This window comes from Mirounga angustirostris, unplaced genomic scaffold, assembly GCF_029215605.1.
Source record: "Mirounga angustirostris isolate CCGP_5_RB_7025 unplaced genomic scaffold, mMirAng1.0.hap1 SCAF_16, whole genome shotgun sequence".
Lineage (NCBI taxonomy): Eukaryota > Metazoa > Chordata > Mammalia > Carnivora > Phocidae > Mirounga > Mirounga angustirostris.
This window is the reverse complement of record NW_026991724.1, coordinates 47,016,900-47,039,695: the sequence shown is the minus strand read 5'-3', so window position 1 is coordinate 47,039,695 and position 22,796 is coordinate 47,016,900. Positions and strand designations below refer to the sequence as shown.

General features: G+C 41.0%; 1 protein-coding gene and 1 pseudogene across 1 annotated transcript in view; one reads left to right on the top strand and one right to left on the bottom strand.

Annotated features, from left to right (window-relative positions):
* The first annotated feature begins 2,668 nt into the window (after positions 1 to 2,668).
* Positions 2,669 to 22,796, top strand: part of LOC123855658 (zinc finger protein 780B-like) — a 51,395-nt gene continuing 31,267 nt past the window's right edge. The window contains exons 1-6 of the mRNA XM_064581481.1: positions 2,669 to 3,042; positions 3,658 to 3,724; positions 8,231 to 8,285; positions 8,546 to 8,672; positions 10,610 to 10,708; positions 20,145 to 20,180. Coding sequence (XP_064437551.1) covers positions 8,250 to 8,285; positions 8,546 to 8,672; positions 10,610 to 10,708; positions 20,145 to 20,180 — 298 coding nt within the window. The 5' untranslated portion in view covers positions 2,669 to 3,042; positions 3,658 to 3,724; positions 8,231 to 8,249. The remainder of the gene's footprint in view (positions 3,043 to 3,657; positions 3,725 to 8,230; positions 8,286 to 8,545; positions 8,673 to 10,609; positions 10,709 to 20,144; positions 20,181 to 22,796) is intronic.
* On the bottom strand, positions 10,191 to 10,523 carry LOC123855661 (succinate dehydrogenase assembly factor 4, mitochondrial-like; annotated as a pseudogene).

Here is a 22,796-nt window from a genome sequence, read left to right as displayed (position 1 = left end):
GATAAATATACATCTGTGAAGCCATCACTACCATCAAGGCCATAGACATATCCATCACCTACCAGGGTTTCCTCCTGCCGCCTTCCCCTTCTTTTCTTCTTCTCCTTCTTCTTCTTTCACTTTAGATCTACCCTCTTAGCAAATTTTAAATATACACCACAGTATTGTTAGCTAGAGACAGTATGCTGTATAGATTTCCAGAATTATCTATATCAATAAAATTTAACAATACTAATTCTTTCTTTTAAAGATTTTATTTATTTAATTGAGAGAGAGAGAACATGAGAGGGGAGAGGGTCAGAGGGAGAAGGAGACTCCCTGCTGAGCCGGGAGCCCAACGCAGGACTTGATCCTGGGACTCTGGGATCATGACCTGAGCCGAAGGCAGTCGTTTAACCAACTGAGCCACCCAGGCACCCTAACAATGTTAATTCTTGATCATGTATCTTGCATAACTGTAACTTTGTACCCTTGACCATCACCTTCCTCTTTCCCCCTCCCCAAGCCCCTGGCAACCACTATTTTACTCTTTGCATCTATGATCTTGACTATTTTGGATTCCACATTAAGTAAGAGAATATTTGTCCTTCTCTATCTGGCTTATTTCACTTACCGTAATGTCCTCCAGGTTTTTCAATGTTGTCACAAATGGCAGGATTTCCTTCTTTTTAAAGGATGAATAAATTCCATTGTATGTTTGCACCACACTGTACATCCCTCCGTACTGTTTTCCATAGAGGCTGCACCAATTTACATTTCCACCAGCAGTACACAAAGATTTCCTCTTCTCCACATCTTCACCAACACTTGTTATATTTCCTTTTTTCTTTTAATAATAGCCACTCTGACAGATGTGAGGTCATATCTCATCGTGGGTTTTTTTTTTTAAAGATTTTATTTATTTATTTGAGAGAGAGAGAACACATGAGAGGGGATAGGGTCAGAGGACGAAGCAGACTCCCTGCTGAGCAGGGAGCCCGATGCGGGACTCAATCCCGGGACTCCAGGATCATGACCTGAGCCGAAGGCAGTCGCTTAACCAACTGAGCCACCCAGGCGCCCCTCGTTGTGGGTTTTTTTTTTTTTTAAGATTTTATTTATTTATTTGAGACAGAGAGAATGAGAGAGAGAGAGAGCACATGAGAGGGGGGAGGGTCAGAGGGAGAAGCAGGCTCCTTGCTGAGCAGGGAGCCTGATGCGGGACTCGATCCAGGGACTCCAGGATCATGACCTGAGCCGAAGGCAGTCGCTTAACCAACTGAGTCACCCAGGCGCCCTCTCATTGTGTTTTGGTTTGCATTCCTCTGATGATTAGTGTTGTTGAGCACGTTTTCATGTACCTATTGGTCATTTGTATGCCTTCTTTGAGAAATGTCTATTCAGGACCTTTGTCCATTTTTAAATTAAATATATAATGATTTGAGCTATTAAAAATTATAGGAGTTCCTTATTGTTTTGGATATTAACCCTTTATTGCATATATGGTTTACATTTTTTTTCCTAATCTCTAGGTTGCCTTTTCATTGTTTCTTTCACTATGAAGAAGATTTTGAGTTTGAATTAGGCTCACTTGTTTATTTTTGCTTTTGTTGCTTGTGCTTTTGGTGTCATATCCTAGAAATCATTGCCAAGACCAACACCAAGATGTTTCTGTTTTCTTCTAGGGGTTTTGTAGTTTTAAGCCTTATGTTTAATTTTTTTTTTAATATTTTATTTATTTATTTGACAGAGAGAGAATGAGAGAGCACATGAGAGGGGGGAGGATCAGAGGGAGAAGCAGACTCCCCGCCGAGCAGGGAGCCTGATGCGGGACTCGATCCCGGGACTCCAGGATCATGACCTGAGCCGAAGGCAGTCGCTTAACCAACTGAGCCACCCAGGCGCCCCGCCTTATGTTTAATTTTTTAACCCATTTTGAGTTGATTTTTGTGTATGGTATAAGGGGTCCAATTTAATTCTTTTGCGTATGGATATCCTATTTTTCCAGCATTATTTATCTAAGAAACTATCCTTCCCCATTATGTAGTCTTAGCTCCCTTGTTGAAGATTGTTTGACTGTATATGTGTGGGTTTATTTCTGGGCACTCTATTCTGTTCCATTGATCTATGTGTCTGTTTTTATCCCAGGATCATACTGTTTGATTACTATGGCTTTGTCATATAATTTGAAGTCAGGAAGTGTGATGCCTCCAACTTTATTCTTCTTGCTCAAGATTGCTTATTCCAAGTCTTCTGTGCTTCCATCTGAATTTTAGGATTTTTTTTTCTATTTCTGTGAGAAATGCCACTGGAACATGATAGGGATTGCATCAAATTTGTCGATCACTTTTGGTAGTATAGACATTTTAACAATATTCTCCCAAACCACGAACACGAGCTGTCCCTCCATTTATTTTTGTGTCTTCTGCTCTTTCTTTCATCAAGTATAATTCATGCACCTCCTTGGTTAAATTTGTTCCTAAGTTTGTATTGGTTTTGATGCTATTGTGAATGAGACTGTTTTCTTAATTTGTTTTTCAGTTTGTTGTTAGCGTACAGAAACACAATTGAGTTTGTATCCTGCAACTTCACTAAATCCGTTTATTCCACGTTTTTTGGTGGAGACTGTAGGGTTTTTCCTATATATAAGACTCTGCCTTCTTTAATAGTTATGGTCGCTTGCCTTTTTCTCCATAATGAGAAAAGTAAGTTACAGAGGCTCTAATAGGCAATGCTCTCTCAGGGGAATCCTCAGTTACCAGCAGCCTGCACCTGCGCACTCCTGGGGGGCTGGAACTCCCACAAACCACTGGGCTGAGCTCCGTTAGGGGCGGGCCCAAGTTGCATGCCGGGAACAATCTGAGCCGCAGAACTCTAGGCTTCCGAGGCATTTCCTCTTTGAGACTGCATTTCCCAGGAGCCACCACGCCGAATTAGCCGCCACTTCCGGCATCCGAGGGTCGGTGTCCTGGTGGGGTGAGGCCCTGAGGTCGAGGAAGAACTCCGTGGCTGCCAGAGGCCTCTACTGAGCAGGACCCCAGCCGGAGGGACCCGCCAGTGTGGGTGGGCAGAGAGAGGCGCTCAGGACAGGGCCCTGACAGGCACCCCAAGGAGTTTCGCCAGAGCGCGCGCGCGCAGCGAGGAGGGGGATTGTGCGACCGCGAGTGGCGGACGTGGAGTGTGGGGGGTGTGCGTGAGGGCGCGCCTGGTGCAGCGACCCTGCGGTGACGGGGACGGGGGTGTGTGGGCGCTGAGCGCGGTTTGCTGTGGCTGTGTGTGTGTGTGTGTGTCACGGGGGCCTGTGACCCGCCTCTTCGTCCGTCTTCTCTCCTCCCAACCACGTGGCTGCAGCAAACCAATGGCCCCAGTAGGGAGGCCAGATACTGAGCCTAGAATGAAAGTTCCCCCCGGAAAGCCCGGGCCTGGACTTGGCATGGGAGTTTCAGAGCCGCAAGTGCCTGTCTGGGGCCCCCACGGGGGCAGCTACATGTTCAGAACTACCGCATTCTCAGAGTCCTGTCCCCAGGAACCAGCTTCGAACTCGGGGACCGATTCCTCCTTTTACTCCCATCCCATTTTGTGCGAAGTAAGGGAGGTGTGGCCCTGGAGGGTGCTTTCAAATTTAGTCTGCGCTCCAAGAAAAGCCTGGGGTCTCATGCGCGCCTTCTCCTTCCCCAGTCGTACCATTATCCAAAAGGACCCTGGGAAGGATGAGAGTATTATTGCTGCACGTCTAAAGTCAAGGGTGAGTTCCTGCTTTGTTTTGCATAAGAAATGCGTTTTTGTTTTTAGAATATAGAGGTTCCAGTAAATTTTCCGGAAATGTAGGGAGACGTGCAAATTGATACCCCACCATTTGGTCCCCCATTGCCCCTCACCTCTTCACTTAATATTGACTTGGTAAATAATTTTGTAAATACCAAAAGCAGTTTAGTAAATTGTTCATATCTTCTTGAGCACTCCCTTTTTCTAAGATGACATGGAAATAAAACTCCAGTGATTAATGCTAAAGCTTTATTTTAGACTCTGATTTGGTAAGAAGGAAATTAGTGTTTAGGTGGAATCACACACTGGATATCTTTTGATCTTTAAGGGCCTGCTTTCCAAAGCAAGGGAAGAAGGGAGATGGTTAGCTGATTTTAGTCAGTCTGAGGCTTTCAGAAATGGGAAAGTGATGGCAACAGAAGTTGGTATCAGTAAGAGCCAGGATTTTTCCAGGGCGTTCCATCAGTTGAAATTTGTATTATTGGCCACGTCTGTTTGAAGTTTGGCAGCTCGAGCTGTGTGTTGGGCTTCCTTTTGTGTGGACTGAGAATCAGTATAGTGTGGTTGAGATTAGGGGCTGTGGATCCGGATGGAATATTGGCTCTCTGGCTGTCTCAGGTTTGTAATGAACGTCAGATGAGTTAATATGTATAAAGCCCCTTAGAGCAGTGCCAGGCATATAGTAAATATAGTAAATGCTTGATATGTTTAGCTGTTGTTTATGTGTGTTTTAGCTCATTCCTCTCAATTTCTATACAGCAGGGGCATTAGGAATATGTGATCCATGGTGATTGCTGCCTGCATATTAAGAAAACAAGTGAGATGCTCAAGCGATATAGATTCTTGGGCTGCCAGGGTGGCTCAGTTGGTTAAGCATCCGACTCCTGATTTCAGCTCAGGCCATGGTCTCAGGGTTGTGCGATCAAACCCCGTGTGGGGCTCTGTGCTGGTCATTGAACCTGCTTAAGATTCTCTCCCTCTGCCCCTCCATCCCCCTCTCTCTCCCTCCAAAAAAAAGGGAATAAAAATGCTTAACCTGAGTTGCTATGATGCCATTTATGGTCTCAGAGGACCACAAATCCCTTGAAATAGTATACCAAAGTGTTATGGTGGAGTTTATGGGGAAAGTGTATAATTTCATGAGATTATTCAAAGTGTGCATGACCTAGAAGGCTTGGATTCATCAGTGCAGATCAGTAGTTCTTTTTTTTTTTTTTAAAGATTTTATTTATTTATTTATTTGAGAGAGAGAATGAGAGACAGAGAGCACGAGAGGGAAGAGGGTCAGAGGGAGAAGCAGACCCCCTGCTGAGCAGGGAGCCCGATGTGGGACTCGATCCCGGGACTCCAGGATCACGACCTGAGCCGAAGGCAGTCGCTTAACCAACTGAGCCACCCAGGCGCCCCAGATCAGTAGTTCTTAACAGGGGGTGATTTCGCCCACCAGGGGATGTTTGGTAATATTTAGAGGCAACTTTGGTTGCCACAATGGGGGGCAGTGATACCTGGATCTAATAAGTAGAGGACAAAGATGCTACTAAACATTCTGCAGTGTACAGGATAGCCCTCCCCACCGTTCTACCCCCCCAACAAAGAATTATCTGGCTCAATATGGCATTCATGCTGAGGATGAGAAGCCCTAGTCTAGCATTAAAAGACTGATACTTGGAGTGATATTTAAAATGATCTTGTACAAATTGAGTAGTTAAGCAAATCACACTAGACTCATGTGATAGGGTATTATGCACTTAAGAAAATTATGTTCATAAATAATCATGAAAAGAGAAAACATTTGATCTCGTGTTAAGCAGTATTCATGTTAGGAACGGTAGTACCCAAGATGTTGTATATGAATCGCATTTACTAAGGGAGGGCAATCTATAAGGATTCTCTCCAAAATTATGTTTTCATAGTTTTTTAATGAGGAAGAGAACCGAGCATGGTACTGTGTATATCCCATGCATTTTCTTACTCAGTCTGCAGGTGCCACTTACCTGCATTATGTTCTTTAGGGGAAGAATCTTGAACATGAAAATTTCTAATTATATTGGTGAGATACAGCTAAAGGATGTTAGAACTGGTTGCTGTTACTTGTTATAGTCACATTGATATCTTTGTTGACTCTCATGACAAGCTCGGTTCTTTAATGGTTGGAAGTACCCTCTTCCTGATAGCTCTGTTTTTATTTTTATTTTAATTTGGAAGTAACTGTATTGTGGGGTTTTGTTTGTTTGTTTTGGGGTTTTTTGTTTGGGTTTTTTTGTTTGTTTTGTTTTTTATTTAGAGAGAGTGTGTGAGCAAGGGGAGGGAGGGACAGAGAGAGAGAAAATCTTAAGCAGGCTCCATGCTCAGTGTGGAGCCCGATGCGGGGCTTGATATCACAACCCTGAGATCATGACCTGAGCCGAAATCAAGACCTGGACACTTAACTGACTGAGCCACCCAGGCGTCCCTTTATTGTGTATTTTTGATGATGGAATAGTGTGAAACTATTCTTTTTAAGGAACTTAAGAAGAAAGTTAAAATTATAGTACCACCCTCTAGAAGTAGTCATTATTGATGCTTTGGTTTATATTTTTCCAATTATTTTTTCTGTGTGAATACAAGAGTTTTGTTTCTGTAGAATAGAATCAGAATCAGTTCGAAAAACAAATCTAATCAAGTCATCGTTTTCATTCATTTCTGGGTCTGTGAGAGAGAGCATAATACCATCGCCTCTCCCTCTGAGGCTTCTGTGCTGAAAGGCTCCTTTTCTCCTTGTCTCTATGATAGCCCTCTTTGCTAATGTGATTCTTTAAGAATTGCATTCGCCAGGCTAAGCTCTGAATATTTTTGGTTAGCATTGTAAGAAAGAGCAGGCCTTACACTATATTTTATTATATGACTTACACAAGAAAAAGGGAAACAGTGAAGTTTCTTTAACAAGTGTAATCTTCTTTAGCCTCAGCAATAATGATGACACATATTAACTGCTAATATTAAGCAGTTAATATGTCATGTGTCATTATGTATGTGTTATTATGTACTTCCATTGAATTTTCTTAGTATTCTTTTAGGTTTCTTACTTCTCCAGCACAGAAGGTGAAGTCTGAACAAGAATAAGTGTATAGCAGAGGATGACAGAGCCTATCAGAAAAAGTCATCTACCGTACTTTGAGAGTTTACAGGAAATATGCTTCTTTTGGCCTATAGAGTCACCACACTTTGACCAAATTATAAGCCCATGGGATTTCTATAGAGTTAAAGAAACTCTGTTGGAAATTCTAAATCTGTTAAATGCAAAATGACTAATAGCAGAAGACGATACAGTGGCAGTTTAGGGAATACTGTGGCTGAAATAATAGGTTTAGAAGAGGACGTGTGAGACTATCAAATGTATATAAGACATTGCTCAGGGCCTGCAGACATTTTTTGTAGAAATTATTGTAACCTGCTCAGATAAACATAGACCTCTTAGTGTTGGCTCAAGAATTGGGAAATGAAACAAACCTGTTAAGTAAAAATAAGAGCTTATTAGAATATCCTGAGTTTTTCCACATTAATAGGGAAGTTGTCTAAGTAAAAGGTTGCCTTTCATCTGATTTGGAGAACAGCTTCCTCGTAGGAAAAAAAATATATATATATAAACATACATATATGCATGCGTTTATGAATATAACTGTGTATGTATTCCAAGTTAACGCCTTGCCATACAATTATGAAGCACTCTTAAGCAAAAAGTAGAGAATTAGGGCCACAATACAGTGACAAATACTGTTAACATGACGTATAATTTTCTAGAATTTTTTTTTTGTCAGTGTCTGTTAGTCTTTATATATATACACATATATTTTATAGATGTAATCATATTCTGCATCCTATTTTGTAACCTGAGTTTTCTGCTGACCATGTATCTTGAACGTGTAATGACCACTTAGTATCCCATGACGTGGATGCCCTGCCATATTTAACCAGTTGGCTTCGGTGGACTTAGAAAGCCAAATGCTGCCTGAGCAATCCCATCTACATCCTTCCCAGTTTTCATGCCTTGCCCCACTTCTCCCAATCCTGAGTTCACAAAGAGGTTCTGATTTGGATGATGTGACCCCTTCTCAGCCCTGAAAGGTGGGACGGGGGCAGGAGGATCTGCACAGAGCAGGATGGGGAGCCCAGTCCTAGGCTTAGTCATGCTTCCCAAGAATGGAGGATCCCTCATGCTCCCTCATATTTTGGAGGACAGGTTCCCCAGGCCTTGGGGGAGAGCTTGATTTTTTGTCCAGGCTCCTCATGTTTGATGCCAATTTGTATGGGGGTGGGGTGGGAGGAGAGGTGGAGGGACAAAGGGAAAGGGAGATTGTGTGAAGCAGAGAGGGATAGAAAAGGAATTTTAGGGAGTAGTTGGGACATAGAAATGGAAGAAAAAATTGTTGTATTAATTTGAGTCCCTTAGAGAGCACCAAGGCACAGCTTGGCTTAAGCCCTTCTTTTTTTTTTTTTTTCTATCTAGGAGGGGAAGCACGAGGAAGATGGATCAATTTTGTCATTCTAAAAACATGGCCTATGTAAGTTGGTATTTCTTCCCCTGAAATATGATGACTTCACATTTTTTTTTTTAGCCATTCTTTGCCATGCGGGGATCAGTAGGTTATCCCACAGCACACAGCAAGTTTGCTGTGCAGTGGCAAGATTCTTCTAGAACTTGCAGGCACCCTACGAAGCACCATATTGCTCCTGTCCTGCAGTGCGGTTCTTCGCCTTCTCTCTGTTCACCTTCAAGTAATTTCCTTCATTGTCATGGTAATGCATGTGTGTGTGGTTTCAGGGATCTCTGTCATTCGGGGACGTGGCCATCAGCTTCTCCCAGGGGGAGTGGGAGTGCCTGGACCCTGCTCAGAGGGCCTTGTACAGGGACGTGATGTTGGAGACCTACAGCAACCTGGTCTCTCTGGGTAAGACTATCTCCCCCAATAGTAGTTCATTCTAAAGATTAATTAAAATTACAATAAAGGGGTGCCTAGGTGGCTCAGTCAGTCAAGCGTCTGCCTTTGGTTGAGGTCATGATCCTGGGGTCCTGGGATCAAGCCCCGCCTCAGGCTCCCTGCTCATCGGGGAGCCTGCTTCTCCCCCGCCCCATTCATGCTCTTGCTCTCTCTGTCTCTTTCTCAAATAAATAAATAAATACAATCTTTAATTAATATATACAATAAAATTGGTATTGAACAGTTATAATTAATTTAAATTTTAATTTAATTTCATAATTTAACTTAAAATAATTTAAAACAATAGTTTAATAAATTAATAGTGTCTCTTCTCTGGAATATTAGCTTTCTTCACTATGAGTTTCAGGGCTTTTAAGAAATAGCTGAGTTTCTTCTTGTTCCCAAAGGAAATCGTTTGGAATTTGTCAGGTTGAAGACGGGCATGTCTGTTTTTACAAATTTAGGGGCGCCTGGGCGGCTCAATTGGTTAAGCATTTGACTCTTGATGTCATCTCAGGTCATGATCTCAGGGTCATGAGATCGAGCCCCGCGTTGGGCTCCACACTGGGTGTGGAGTCTGCTTGAGATTCTCTCTCCCTCTCCTCCGTCCCCTCTAAAAAAATATTACTACAAATTTAAGCAGATCTCAGCCATTTTGTGGGGGGTTTTTTGTATATTTAAAAAAATTTTTTTCTACACCACTTGTCATTTCTTTTTTTTGTTTGTTTGTTTTTTATCTTTTAACGTTATATTCATATAAAACAATTTCAGTTCAAGTATTTCAAACTTGGTTTCTTAATATTTCTCCACAGAAAGCCTAGAGCCTTGGAAAAATACATTTAAGATCGAAGGATAGCTAACACTTACACTGAGAGCTATGTGCTATGCACTGTTCCAAGTGGTTTACATGTACTTACTCACTTAAATATCTTCTCACTACCTGATAGGGTAGAACTAGCATTAACTCCAATTTACGCATGAAGACAACTGAGATGTAGAGAAGTTAAATAACTTATCCAAGATCACATGGCTAATAAGGAGCAGAGCCAGGATTTGAACCCAAGTAAACTGGCTCTGGAGTTATATTTTCTGTTGTTACTGTGGCCTTATCAAACTATAATGTGTTACTTACCTCACATTTAAAAAGTCACTATTACCTAGTATGCGGCAATAAAAATCATTAAAACTTTTTTTATTTACATTTGCATTTTATAAGCAGCTGATTAACATAAATTGAAATGTGATGAAATGAGTTTGCAGCTCTAATCGCCATTTATATACTCCAATATATTTAAATTAAATTAATGTGCTAATGTACAACTATTTCCCCTTAATTTATAGCAGCATATTTTCTTTCAAGGCATTATTTATGTTTTTAAACACATTATAGAAATTAAATGACTTAAAGGATATACAGAAAGAAAACAACTGGAAATAAACTCAGATGTACATATTCAGAAAAAGATACTGAAGTTAATAATATGTGTCTTAAAAATCAATACAGCGTCCTTTTCATTCCCAATCTGTATATCGGGTAGGTTCTGGGCCTCTAGGTCCACCTTTTTCTTTGGTAACAGGATTAATATCATCTGGAAATTTTGTCAGTGGTTCTTTCTCTAAGAATCTTCGGGTGCATCAAAATGACCTTCTGGTAACTTTGGCTTCTTAAGAGATTGTTTGATGGGTTTGGATTTTTCTCCTAGAGAACTCATTTTCCTCACAGAATGACATAAAAGGGGTGATCTAGCCGCTCTCCACGCGGTGGCTGGGACACAGCCAAGCAACCAAGCCAGCCTTGACACAGACATGGTGCCAAATCCCACAGCGTCCTCATGTGCCCAGCAGGGAGAGGCGAGTAGTCAGTGGCACCGACCGGGGCCCACCCTCTCTTTTTTTTTGTTTTTAAGCAGGAAGTTCCATTTCTAAGCCAGATGTGATTACCTTATTGGAGCAAGAGAAAGAGCCCTGGGTGGTTGTGAGGAGAGAAACAAGCAGATGGTATCCAGGTGAGTAGGGGAGAAGCCGGCAGAGGGGGTCAGAGAGGGGTCATACCCTTGAGATGTGGCTTGGGAAAATGCCTTCAAAGACCCAAGACCTGTTGGATAAAAATACCTGAGATCTGAGAAGGAAATAAGGATCACACAGTGTGGGCTTTCAAAGGAACTCCATCTTTTGCTAATCATCTCTAATTTTTGTTCTTTTATTTCCTCTCCTTTAGTGGAGTGAGTGCCCTCTTTCCCAGTGTAACCTTTTTTTTTTTTTTTAAGATTTTATTTATTTATTAGCGCGTGCCCATGAGCAGGGGCAGAGGGAGAGGGAGAGCGAGAACCCCAAGCAGACTTGCGCGCTGAGCGTGGAGCCCATCATGGGGCTTGATCCCATGATGCTGAGACCATGACCTGAGCTGAAATCAAGAGTCAGACACTTAACTGACTGAGCCACCCAGGCTCTCCCCTCCCCCAGTGTAACCTTTTAACATATATTTTGCATCCAGCTGCTTTCCAGCTCTGCTTTTGCATTTACATTTCTATATGTGTTTCCAGTATCTAAAAAATGTTTTCATATATTCAGCAAATATTTATCGAGGGTCCACTCCAAGCAAAGCATTGTGCTTGGCACTGTCTGTACAATGAAATGAACATGACTGATAGAGTCGTGCTCTCACGGACTTTACCTGCAGTTGGCAAGACATGGATCAATCAAGTAAGCAGATGAGTAAAGCAGTACTGTCAGGAATGATGCTGTGCAGACAAGTATATAGGAGCAATGCAGTGAGAATGACAGGCTTGGATGGTTAGGGAGCATGTCTTGAAGTGGGCATGCTTGCACAGTCGTGAAGGGTTAAGACTGCAAGAGCAGTCTAGTCTGAGCGGGACACACAGAGGCCCTGAGCGGGAAATGGTTTCTGTATGCCAGGGAGCAATAAGAAGTTTCGAGCAGAAGAGGTGAAGGGATGGTGGGAAAGGAGGTTAGGGAGTTAGGCCAGGACCAGATCCTACAAGGTTCTGATCATCACTGTGAAGAACATAGAATGTTTTCCAAGAGTTACTTAGAGCCATGTTCTGATCTATGTTAAAAGTGTTCATTTCTTCGTTTTCAAACAAACTAAGTATGACAAGAATACAGAAAGCCACATAACACAAAGAGCTGCATGATTAAGTATTTTAAGGTACCCACAGCTTTAACTACCAGGTTGTGAGTTAGGATTTTGCCAGCTGTCCCGGAAGCCTATTGTGGTCTCTTTGCAGGAAAGGTTTTTCTCTAGAGCTTTATTGTCTGAGTGAACTTCTCCAGTTTGGTTTTGTTTTCCCTGTCATTTTAAAAAGTCTTTTAAGTCTCTTTTAGATTAAAGGTTCCTCTTGATTTTTTTTTTTTAAAGCTTTTATTTATTTATTTGACCAAGAGAGACACAGTGAAAGAGGGAACACAAGCAGGAGGAGTGGGAGTGGGAGAAGCAGGCTTCCCGCTGAGCAGGGAGCCTGATGTGGGGCTCGATCCCAGGACCCTGGAATCATGACCTGAGCCGAAGGCAGTCTCTTACCGACTGAGCCACCCAGGCATGCTTGATTTTTTTGTTAACAGGTTTTTCTTGATTAAATTAGATCATTTGTCACGTAGTTTCACACCATCTGGATTTTGCTGATGGCATCTTGGTGGTATGGAGGAACATGTCCCTCTATTTCCTGTAAAATGATAGTTGGGTCTAGAAGGTTAATCAGACTTTTGGGAAACTTTCTTTCCCTAGGTGATGATGATATTCTTCAGTCCACTGGCATGTGATATCTGGATTTCTCATTTTAGTAATATCTGCAGCCACTGACAGGCAGTTACTATGTCCCTTAATTTGTTAGAGGTTGTAAATTGGTGGATATTCGAATTCCGTCTGGAATGCATCTGTAAAAAGAAACTTCACGTTAACTGTTACTCAGTTATACAGATCATTTGGAAAATTGAAGATAAATATTCTTTTCCTTGGTTTACTAATTTTCTGAATAATGAGTTGGTTTCTAACATCCTTTCAAAGGTGACCCATTTTGGGGGCACCTGGGTGGCCGTCGGTTAAGCGGCTGACTCTTGGTTTTGGCTTGGGTCATGATCTCAGGGTCCTGGGATCGTGCCCCGAGTTGGGCTCCCTGCTTAGTGGGGAGACTGCTTCTCCCTCTGCCCCTGCCCCCCGCTTATTTTCTCTCTCTCTCTCTCAAATAAATGAGTAAAATCTTTAAAAAACAAAAAAGAAAACTAGATCCACCAGTTGTGAACATTTGGCCACCTTTGCTATATGTATTTATGTATCTAAATGTTTGAAACCTTTTTTGCTGGACCACGTGTGGGTCTAAGTCACTGATGTTGTGACATGTGTTACCTAAACATTTCACTTTGCATCTTCTAAGAATAGGAAAGGTCCTAATAACCTTTCATTGTTCCTAATTAGCCTCATTATCTTAACCCAAATAACATCGTCACACCTCAGAAAATCACCATATTTCAGGAGTATCGTCTACAATATAGTTCACAGTTAAATTTCTCCCATTTCTCTTTAAAAATTTTATTGTTTGTTTGGTTTTGTGGGAGTGTTTTTCAGTTTAAGATCCAGTCCAAGTTCATGAATTGATTTATGGATAGGTTTCTTTTTAAAACATTTTAATTTATTTTTACTATTTCTTTTTATTAGTAGGTTTCTTTAGTCTCTTTTTATCTAAAGAGCTTTTGTGCCTTAAAATTTATTTTAACTAAATTTTTATTTTTTTTACTTTGGCTTTTCTCTCTCTCTCTCCCTTTTTTTTTGAGTCTAAGTCCAGGCTAGTTTACTTAAACCATGACATTCTGAATTTATGTGATTAAAATTTTTTCTCATGATTTGGTTTTGAAAGCTCCACAATAGATTCTAGTAGCATCATGTGAAGAATCACATAATGTCATATCTCTGTATAGATTACTGTGATTTTGGTCAACCAAGTATGGCTTTCCATTTCCAAAGAAATGAATAATCTCTGATATTGAGTTTTAGCATGATTTTATTATGGCCAGAGAATATATTGATATATCATTATATATATCATGATATATATAATGTGATATGATCATATATATATCATATATAATATAAATGATTTCACTCCTTTGGAGTATGTTGAGAGTGCTTTATTTTATTTTATTTTTTTGTATTTATTTATTATTATTATTTTTAAAGATTTTATTTATTTATTTGAGACAGAGAGAATGAGAGAGACAGAGAGCTCATGAGAGGGGATAGGGTCAGAGGACGAAGCAGACTCCCTGCCGAGCAGGGAGCCCGATGCGGGACTCGATCCCGGGACTCCAGGATCATGACCTGAGCCGAAGGCAGTCGCTTAACCAACTGAGCCACCCAGGCGCCCGAGAGTGCTTTATTTTATAGCCCAGCATATGGTCAGTTTTTATAAATGTTCTGTATGAATGAAAAAGGAACGTGTGGGGCCCTTGGGTGGCCCAGGCGGTTAAGTGTCTGCCTTCGGCTCAGGTCATGATCCCAGGGTCCAGGGATCGAGCCCCATGTTGGGCTCCCTGCTCAGTGGGGAGTCTGCTTCTCCCTCTGCCCCTCCCCCTGCTCGTGCTTTCTCTCTCTCTCTCATTCTCTCTTGCTCTGACTCTCTCTCAAATAAATAAAGTCTTTAAAAAAAAAAAAATGTAACCCTCAGTCACACTCTCCAGTAATTCCCACCTGACCACTTTACACATACACATATAGCTGTTTATGTTGTTGTTTCTGTTGTGCTCACACAGATCATATTGAAATTGCTGTTTTAGGGCGCCTGGGTGGCTCAGATGGTTAAGCGTCTGCCTTCGGCTCAGGTCATGATCCCAGGGTCCTGGGATTGAGTCCCGCGTCGGGCTCTCTGCTCGTTGGGAGCCTGCTTCTCCCTCTGCCTCGCTCTCTCTCTGTCTCTCATGAATAAATAAATAAAATCTTAAAAAAAAAAAAAAAAAGAAATTGCTGTTTTACTGCCTGCCTTTGTCGGTCAGTGGTTATCACCTAGCACTATCTAGTTTCCTCTGTGCTGTAGCTGTCTTATGTCTATGCTAGAGCAGCATTACATCTACAGACATCAGAAATGCAATGATACGGGGCACGTGGGTGGCTCAGTCGGTTAAGCAGCTGCCTTCGGCTCAGGTCATGGTTCCAGGGTCCTGGGATCGAGCCCCACATCGGGCTCCCTGCTCGGCAGGAAGCCTGCTTCTCCCTCTCCAACTCCCCCTGCTTGTGTTCCCTCTCTCGCTGTCTCTGTCAATTAAATAAATAAATAAAATCTTCAAAAAAAAAAATGCAATGATACGATTCTTCTTCCAGCCGTCAAATGGGTTCTAAAGAACTCGAGAGGAAAAGATGGTCTATTGTATTGATATTACCATTTCTTTTACTCTTACTTCATTCCTGATGCCCAGATTTTTTTTTTTTTCTTCACTTTGTTCTAGAGAACTTTACCAGGTCTTTTACTTTTTTTTTTTTTTTTTAGAGAGAGAGGCGGGGAGGGGCAGAGGGAGAGGGAGAGAGACAGAGAGAGAATCTTAAGCAGGCTCCAGAGCCTGACCCAGGCTCAGTCTCACGACTCTGAGATCATGACCTGAGACAAAATCAAGAGTGGGACGCTTAACTGACTGAGCTACCCTTGCTCCCCTTTATCAGGTCTTTTAGACTCAGTCTGCTGGGGACAAATTCTTGTAGTTTTCTGTCATTTAAAAATGTCTTTATCTCGTCTTTATTTTGGAATCATATTTTATCAGGATAGAGAATTCATGGCTGGATTTTTCTTTTGGTACTTTAAAACATTGTGCTACTTCCTTCTCATTGAAGCCTGTAGTCATGGAATCGTTGTTCAGGAATTGTACAGGCAATGTGCCGTGGTGGTGGTTTTTAGGTGTTTTCAAGTAAATTTTCATTTGTTATTTGTTTTTAGCAGTTGATTATGATAAGTTCAGGTGTGGAATTTTGTTAGGGGCTCTGAGATTTTTGAGTCTGTAGGTTTATGAATTTTGCCACATTTGGGAAGGTTTCGCCCTTTTTTCTGCAGTATTTTTTCAGCTGTGCACACTTTTCCTCTCCTGGGACTCTGGCAATATGAATGTCAGGACTTTTAGCATTGTCCTCCTGCTCCTTGTTGCTGTGCTTCTTTGGTTTTTATTCTTTTTTCTTTCTCTTGTTCAGATTGGATGAATCTTTTGTTCTATCTTAAGTTTTTTGATTCTTTCCTCTGCCTTTTCCATTGTGCTACGGGACCCCACAATATTTTAATTTTAATTATTATAGTTTACAGTTCTAAGTTTTACTTGGTTCTTCTTTATATCCTCTGTATATTTCTCTTTCTCTTTTTTAAAGTATAATTAACATACAGTGTTGTATTAGCTTCAGGTGTACAATATAGTGATGCCACAATGCTGTACATCACCCAGCACATCACAGTAAGTGTACTCTTGATCCTCTTCACCTGTTTCACCCATCTCCCCACCCACACCTCCCCTCTGGTAACCACCAGTTTGTTCTCTGTATTTAAGAGTCTGGTTTTTTTGTTTGGCTCTTTTCTTCTCTGTTCATTGTTTTGTCTCTTAAATTCCACATATGAATGAAATCATATGATATTTGTGATATGATCATATATATATCATATATAATATAAATGATTTCACTCCTTTGGAGTATGTTGAGAGTGCTTTATTTTATAGAAATTATTTATAGAAATAAGAAGGACTTATTGCACTTAGCATTATACCCTCTAGCTCCATCCATGTTGTTGCAAATGGCAGGATTGCACTCTTTCTTATGGTAGAGTAATAGTCCAGGGTATCTAGGGACGCCTGAGTGGCTCAGTCGTTAAACTTTACCTTTGGCTCTGGTCATGATCTCAGGGTCCTGGGATTGAGCCCCTCATCAGACTCCCTGCTCGGCGGAGAGCCTGCTTCTTCCTCTCCCCCTCCATTTGTGCTCTCTCTCGCACTCTCTCTCTCAAATCTTTAAAAAAAAACAGTCTGGTGTATCTATAAACCACATCTTCTTTACCCATTCATCTGTGGATGGGCACTTGGGTTGCTTCCATGTTTTGGCTATTGTAAATAGCACTACGGTAAACATAGGGGAGCATATATCTTTTCAAGCTAGTGTTTTCATATTCTTTGGGTAAATACCCAGTAGTGGAATTGCTGGACCCTATGGTAATTCTATTTTTAATTTTTTGAGGAACCTCCATACTGTTTTCCACAGTAGCTGCACCAGTTTGTGCACGAGGGTCCCTTTTTGTTCACATCCTCGCCAACACTTGTTATTTTTTGTGTTTTTTTATTTCGGCCCTGATAACAGGTGTAAGGTGATACCTCATTGTGGTTTTGATTTACGTTTTTCTGATGAGAGTGAGGTTGAGCATCTTTTCATGTGTCTGTTGGCCATCTGTATATCTTCTTGGGAATAATGTCTATTCAGGTACTCTGCCCACTCTTTAATTACATTATTTGTCTTTTTGGTGTTGAGTCATATAAGTTCTTTATGGATATTAGCCCCATATCGGATATATCATTTGCAAATACGTTTCTAGGAATTTATTTCTTCTGGGTTTTCCATTTGTTGGCATATAATTTTTCATAGTATTCTTTTATACTTCTGTGGTGTTCGGTGTTATGTCTCCTCCTTTATTTCTGATTTTATTTATTGGAGCCCTGTCTCTTGTTTTTCTGGATCAGTCTGGCTACAGGTTTATCAATTTTGTTTCAAAGAACCAGCTCCTGGTTTCATTGATCATTAGTCTCTATTTCATTTATTTCTGTTCTAATCTTTATTATTTCCTTCTTTCTGCTGGCTTTGGGTTTTGTGGGTTCTTCTTTTTTTGGCTCCTTTAGGTTTAAGGTTAGGTGGTTTATTTGAGATTTTTCTTTTTTCTGGAGGTAGGCCTGTATTGCTATTATCTTGCCTCTTAGAACAGCTTTTACTCCATCCCAAAGATTTTGGACCATTGTGTTTTCATTTTCATTTGTCTCCATGTATTTTTTATTTCCTCTTTGATTTCTTAGTTCACCCATTCATTGTTTAGTAGCATGTTATTTGGCCTCCATGTATTTATGTTCTTTCCAGATTTTTTCTTGCACTTGATTTCCAGTTTCATACCATTGCAGTCTGAAAAGATGCATGTGATTTCAGTTTTTTTGTATTGAGATTTGTTTTGTGGCCTAACATGTGATCTGTTCTGGAGAATGTTCCATGTGCACTTGAATGTGTATTCTGCTGTATTTGGATGGAATGTTCTGAATATCTGTTAGGTCCATCTGGTCCAATGTGTCATTCAAAGCCACTGTTTCCTTGGGTTGATTTTCTGCCTGAATGATCTATCCATTGATTTAATGGGGTGTTAACGTCCCCTTCTATTATTCTATTACTGTCAGTTTCTTCCTTTATGTCTGTTAATAGTGGCTTTATGTATTTAGGTGCTCCTATGCTGGGTGCATAAATATTTACAGTTGTTAAATCCTGTTGTTGGATTGTTCCCTTTATCATTATGTAATGTCATTCTTTGTTTCTTGTTACAAACTTTATGTTAAAGTGTATTTTGTCCAATATAAGTATTGCTACCACAGCTTTCTTTTCACTTCTGTTTGCATGGTAGATGTTTTTCCATCCCTTCACTTTCAGTCTGCATGTGTCTTTATGCCTTATGTGTTTCTTGTAGGCAGCATATAGATGGATCTTGCTTCCTTATCCATTCAGTCATCATAGTCTTCTGATGGGAGCATTTAGGCGATTTACATTTAAAGTAATTATTATTTTTTTTTTTTTAAAGATTTTTTTATTTATTTATTTGAGAGAGAGAGAGAGAGAGAATGAGAGAGAGAGAGAGCATGAGGGTGGGAGGGTCAGAGGGAGAAGCAGACTCCCTGCCGAGCAGGGAGCCCGACGTGGGACTCGATCCCGGGACTCCAGGATCATGACCTGAGCCGAAGGCAGTCGCTTAACCAACTGAGCCACCCAGGCGCCCCTAAAGTAATTATTGATAGATATGTACTTATTGCCATTTTGTTACTTGTTTTATGGTTGTTTTTGTAGTTCTCTGTTCCTTTCTTCTTCTCTTCCTCTCTTCCCTTGTGGTTTGATGGCTTTCTTTAGTGTTACGCTTGGATTCCTTTCTCTTTATTTTTTTGTGTATCACAGGTTTTTGATTTGTGATTACCGTTAGGTTCATATATAACATCTTATGTATATAGCAATGTATATTAAGTTGGTGGTTGCTAAAATTTTAATCCGTTCTAAAAGAACTAAATTTTTACTCCCCCCATTCCATTTTATGCATATGATGTCATACTTTACATCGTTTTATTTTGTGACTCCCTTAGCTGATTTTTTATAGATACAATTGATTTTACTACTTTTGTGCTTTAACCTCCATACTGGTTTTATAAGTGATTAATCTACTACTTTTATTATATGTTTGCATTTACCTGTGAAATTTTTTCCTATCATAATTTTCTTACTCCTGATTATGGCCTTTTCTTTCCATTCAAAGAATTCCCTTTAACGTTTCCTGTAAGGCTGGTTTAAGTGATGAACTCCTTTAACTTCTGTTTGTATGAGAGACTATCTCTCCTATTCTGAATGATAGTCTTGCTGGGTAGAGTATTCTTGTTTGCAGGTTTTCCTTCCAGTACTTTGAATATATCATGCCGTTCCATTCTGGCTGCAATGTTTCTGCTGAAAAAATCAACAGAATAGCCTTAGAGAGTGTCTCTTGTATATAACTTTTCTTTTTTCTTGCTGCTTTTAAAATTCTCTGTCATTACTTTTTGCCATTTTAATTACCATGTGTGTTGGTGTGGACCTTGTTTGGTTAATTTTATTGGGGGCTCTCTGTGCTTCCTGGATCTAGATGTCTGTTTCCTTCTCCAGATAGGGAAGTTTTCAGCTATTCTTTCTTTTTTTTTTTTTTTAAGATTTTATTTATTTATTTGACAGAGAGAGAGCTTGTGCACAAGTAGGCAGAGTGGCAGGCAGAGGGAGAGGGAGAAGCAGGCTCCTTGCTGAGCAGGGAGCCCAATGCAGGGCTTGATCCCAGGACCCTGGGATCATGACCTGAGCCAAAGGCAGACATTTAACTGACTGAGCCAACCAGGCACCCCTCAGCTATTATTTCTTCAAGTAAATGTTCTGCCCCATTTTTCTCTCTTCTCCTTCTGGGATCCCTGTAATGCAAACGTTATTATACTTAATGTTGAAAACTCAGCAACATTTATTATTAATCTATTCTCATTTTTTATATTATTTTTATTTTTGCGTTCAACTTGATTGCTTTTCATTAGCCTACCTTCCAGGTCCCTGATCCATTCTTCTGCTTCCTCTAATCTGCTATTGATTCCCTCTAGTGTATTTTTATTTGTCATTTAGTTTTTCATTTCTGATTAGTTCTTTTTAATATTTACTGTTTGTTTTTGAAGGTCTCACTAAGATCATCCACTCTTTTCTCAAGTCCAGTGAGTATCTTTATGATTATTGCTTTGAATTCTTTATCAGGTACATTGCTTATCTTTGTTTCATTTAGCCCTTTTGCTGTGATTTTGTCCTGTTCTTTTGTTTGGGACATTTTCCTCTGTCTTCTCATTTTATACAACTGTATTTGTTTCTGTGTATTAGGGAAGTCAGTTACAGCTCTTGATCTTGAAAGTAGTGACCTCAGCACACCTGGGTGGCTCAGTCGGTTAAGCATCTGCCTTTATGGCTCAGGTCATGATCCTAGGGTCCTGGGATCAGGCCTCATATCAGGCTCCCTGCTCAGCAGGGAGTCTGCTTCTCCCTCTCCTTCTGCTGCTCCCCCTGCTTGTGCTCGCTCGCTCTCTGTCAAATAAATTAGTTAAATATTTAAAAAAAGAAAGAAAGAAAGAAAGTAGTGACCTTATGAAGGTCCTATGGTGCCCTGGGGTACAGTGTCTGTCATTCACCAGAACCAGGTGCTTCAGGGGTGTCTCCTATGTGGGTTGCCTGTGCTCTGCTGTTGTGGCAGAACCCCTTTTGCCTTCAGCCCATTGGCTGCAATGGCCCACTTTGCCTGTTCTGGGCAAGGTTTGGTCTCTGTGTTGTTAAGGGGTCTGTCGGGGGCCACTGGGGGCTTGCAGTTTGGTGGTGTCAGCAGTCAGACTAGATGCCTGCTCTCAGCCTGTCTGCTGGGGCTGTAGTTGTACCAGCTTGATTTGTGCAATATATTAGCACATTAGATGTTATATATGTATATATATACATATATATGTATATATATATTAACATTAGATGTTATATATGAACCTAACGGTAACCACAAATCAAGGCACAAGGCACTCTCCCTGCCTTGCCCTCTGAGAGGGGGCAGGTCCCCTTGTTCACTGGTGAGCAGGGGCTGGCAGTCAAAGTGCCTACTCCTAATCCATCTGCCAGGGCTGAAGTCGCACTGATCAGCAGGGTACTCTCTGTACTGCTAACTATAAGGTTCAGTTGCTGGAACTGTGGGCACACCGGTGTGTGTGGTTATCCTTCCCCTCTCCACAAAGCAAGTCACTTTGGAGTGGCACTGGTCCCGACTAGTGCTGCTTGCGTGGTGTGTTGGGGCTGGAGCCCCTTTGGAATGGGGTGGGTTTTATGGGGCAGATCCTCAGGAGAATGTGAAGGTGGGGCATGCAGTGCTAGCAAGGTAGGTGCTGTGTGTTTGCACTGGTTCCCTAAAGCTTCCAGCTATCTAGGCAGCAGTTGGGGGTGGACAGGGAATGGTTCCACCAGCTTTTTTGTTCTTGGGGAAGTTTCCTAAAGATTCCCGTCCCTCCAGCACAGATTCTGAGATTAGTAAATAAATGCTCTTCACGTTATACCCCTAGGCGCTTTTCAAACTGCTGCTTCTCTACTGTTATCTCAGCAGGTTGGTTGTTAGGCTGGCTCCTAAAGGATAGGGACTCCAGTTTCCTGTCACCCTCTGGCTCTCCCAGAACTAAGCCTGCTGAAGTACCCAGAGTTAAGCCCTACTGGTTTTCAAAACCAAATGTAATGGGACTCATCTTCCCAGTGTGGGTCCCCCATACCTGGGGTGCCTGGTGTGGAATCTGATCCTCTTGCTTCTTTGTGTTTGTGGTGTCCCTCCTGTTTGTGGTTATTCTTACTGGGGGTTTCGTTCCCAACTGCATCTCCACCCCACTCTCTGCGATTACCTGTGGGAAGTCTGTTCTGCCATTCTCAGGTCATTTTCATAGTTACACTGATGTGGCTGTTATCTTGGTGTGTCTGCGGGAGGAGGTGAGCCCAGGATCCTTCTACTCCACCATCTTTTCAGAACTCTCTCTATATCCTCTATATTTTTGTTGAGATTCTGTATTTTTCCATTTGTTTCAAGAGTATTTGTGTTTGCTTATTGAAACATTTGCACAATTATGGTTTTAAAGTCTTTGTCAGGTAATGCAAACATCTGTCATCTCAGTGTTGATATCTGTTGAATTTCTTTAACTTTGTGATATATTTCAGCAGGCAGTCAACCTAGTGAAGGTTCAAGCTTCAAATTTCTACCTGTTTTCTGTGGTTTGTTTTCCCATTGTGACATATACATGACCAGTTGGGCTCAGATATTCGTTCCCATTTGAAACAAGTAATATGAGAATGGTTCTATTTATCAATTTTAGTAGTTTTGAATGAATGATTATTATGATAAGCCTTTCCCACTGCCTCATTTTTGCATTATATACGTTTATTCTCAGCCTTATTTCTTTTATCAATAGTTTTCCAATTACTTAACACCTATTGTGTGCTATGGGCTTATTATTTCAGTGGTGAATGCTATCAGGATTGTGTCTGCTCCTAGGCAGATTTAGGAATAAGAAAATACACAGAATGAGAAATGAGCTAATGAATGAATGAACGTATAATTAAAACAGAATTGTGAAGGCAAGGAGTGAGACTCTTGAATAGAGAATAAAGGAGAGGGATATAATTGGATGGGCCCAGCAGGTATAGCTGTTCTGAGGAAGACATTTCTTTTCAGTCTTAAAAATGAGAATGTTGTCTCCTACAAGCAGCTCAGGCCACAGGATTCTTGTGTAATAAAACAGTCTGACCAAAGCATGAAGATATTGAAGAAA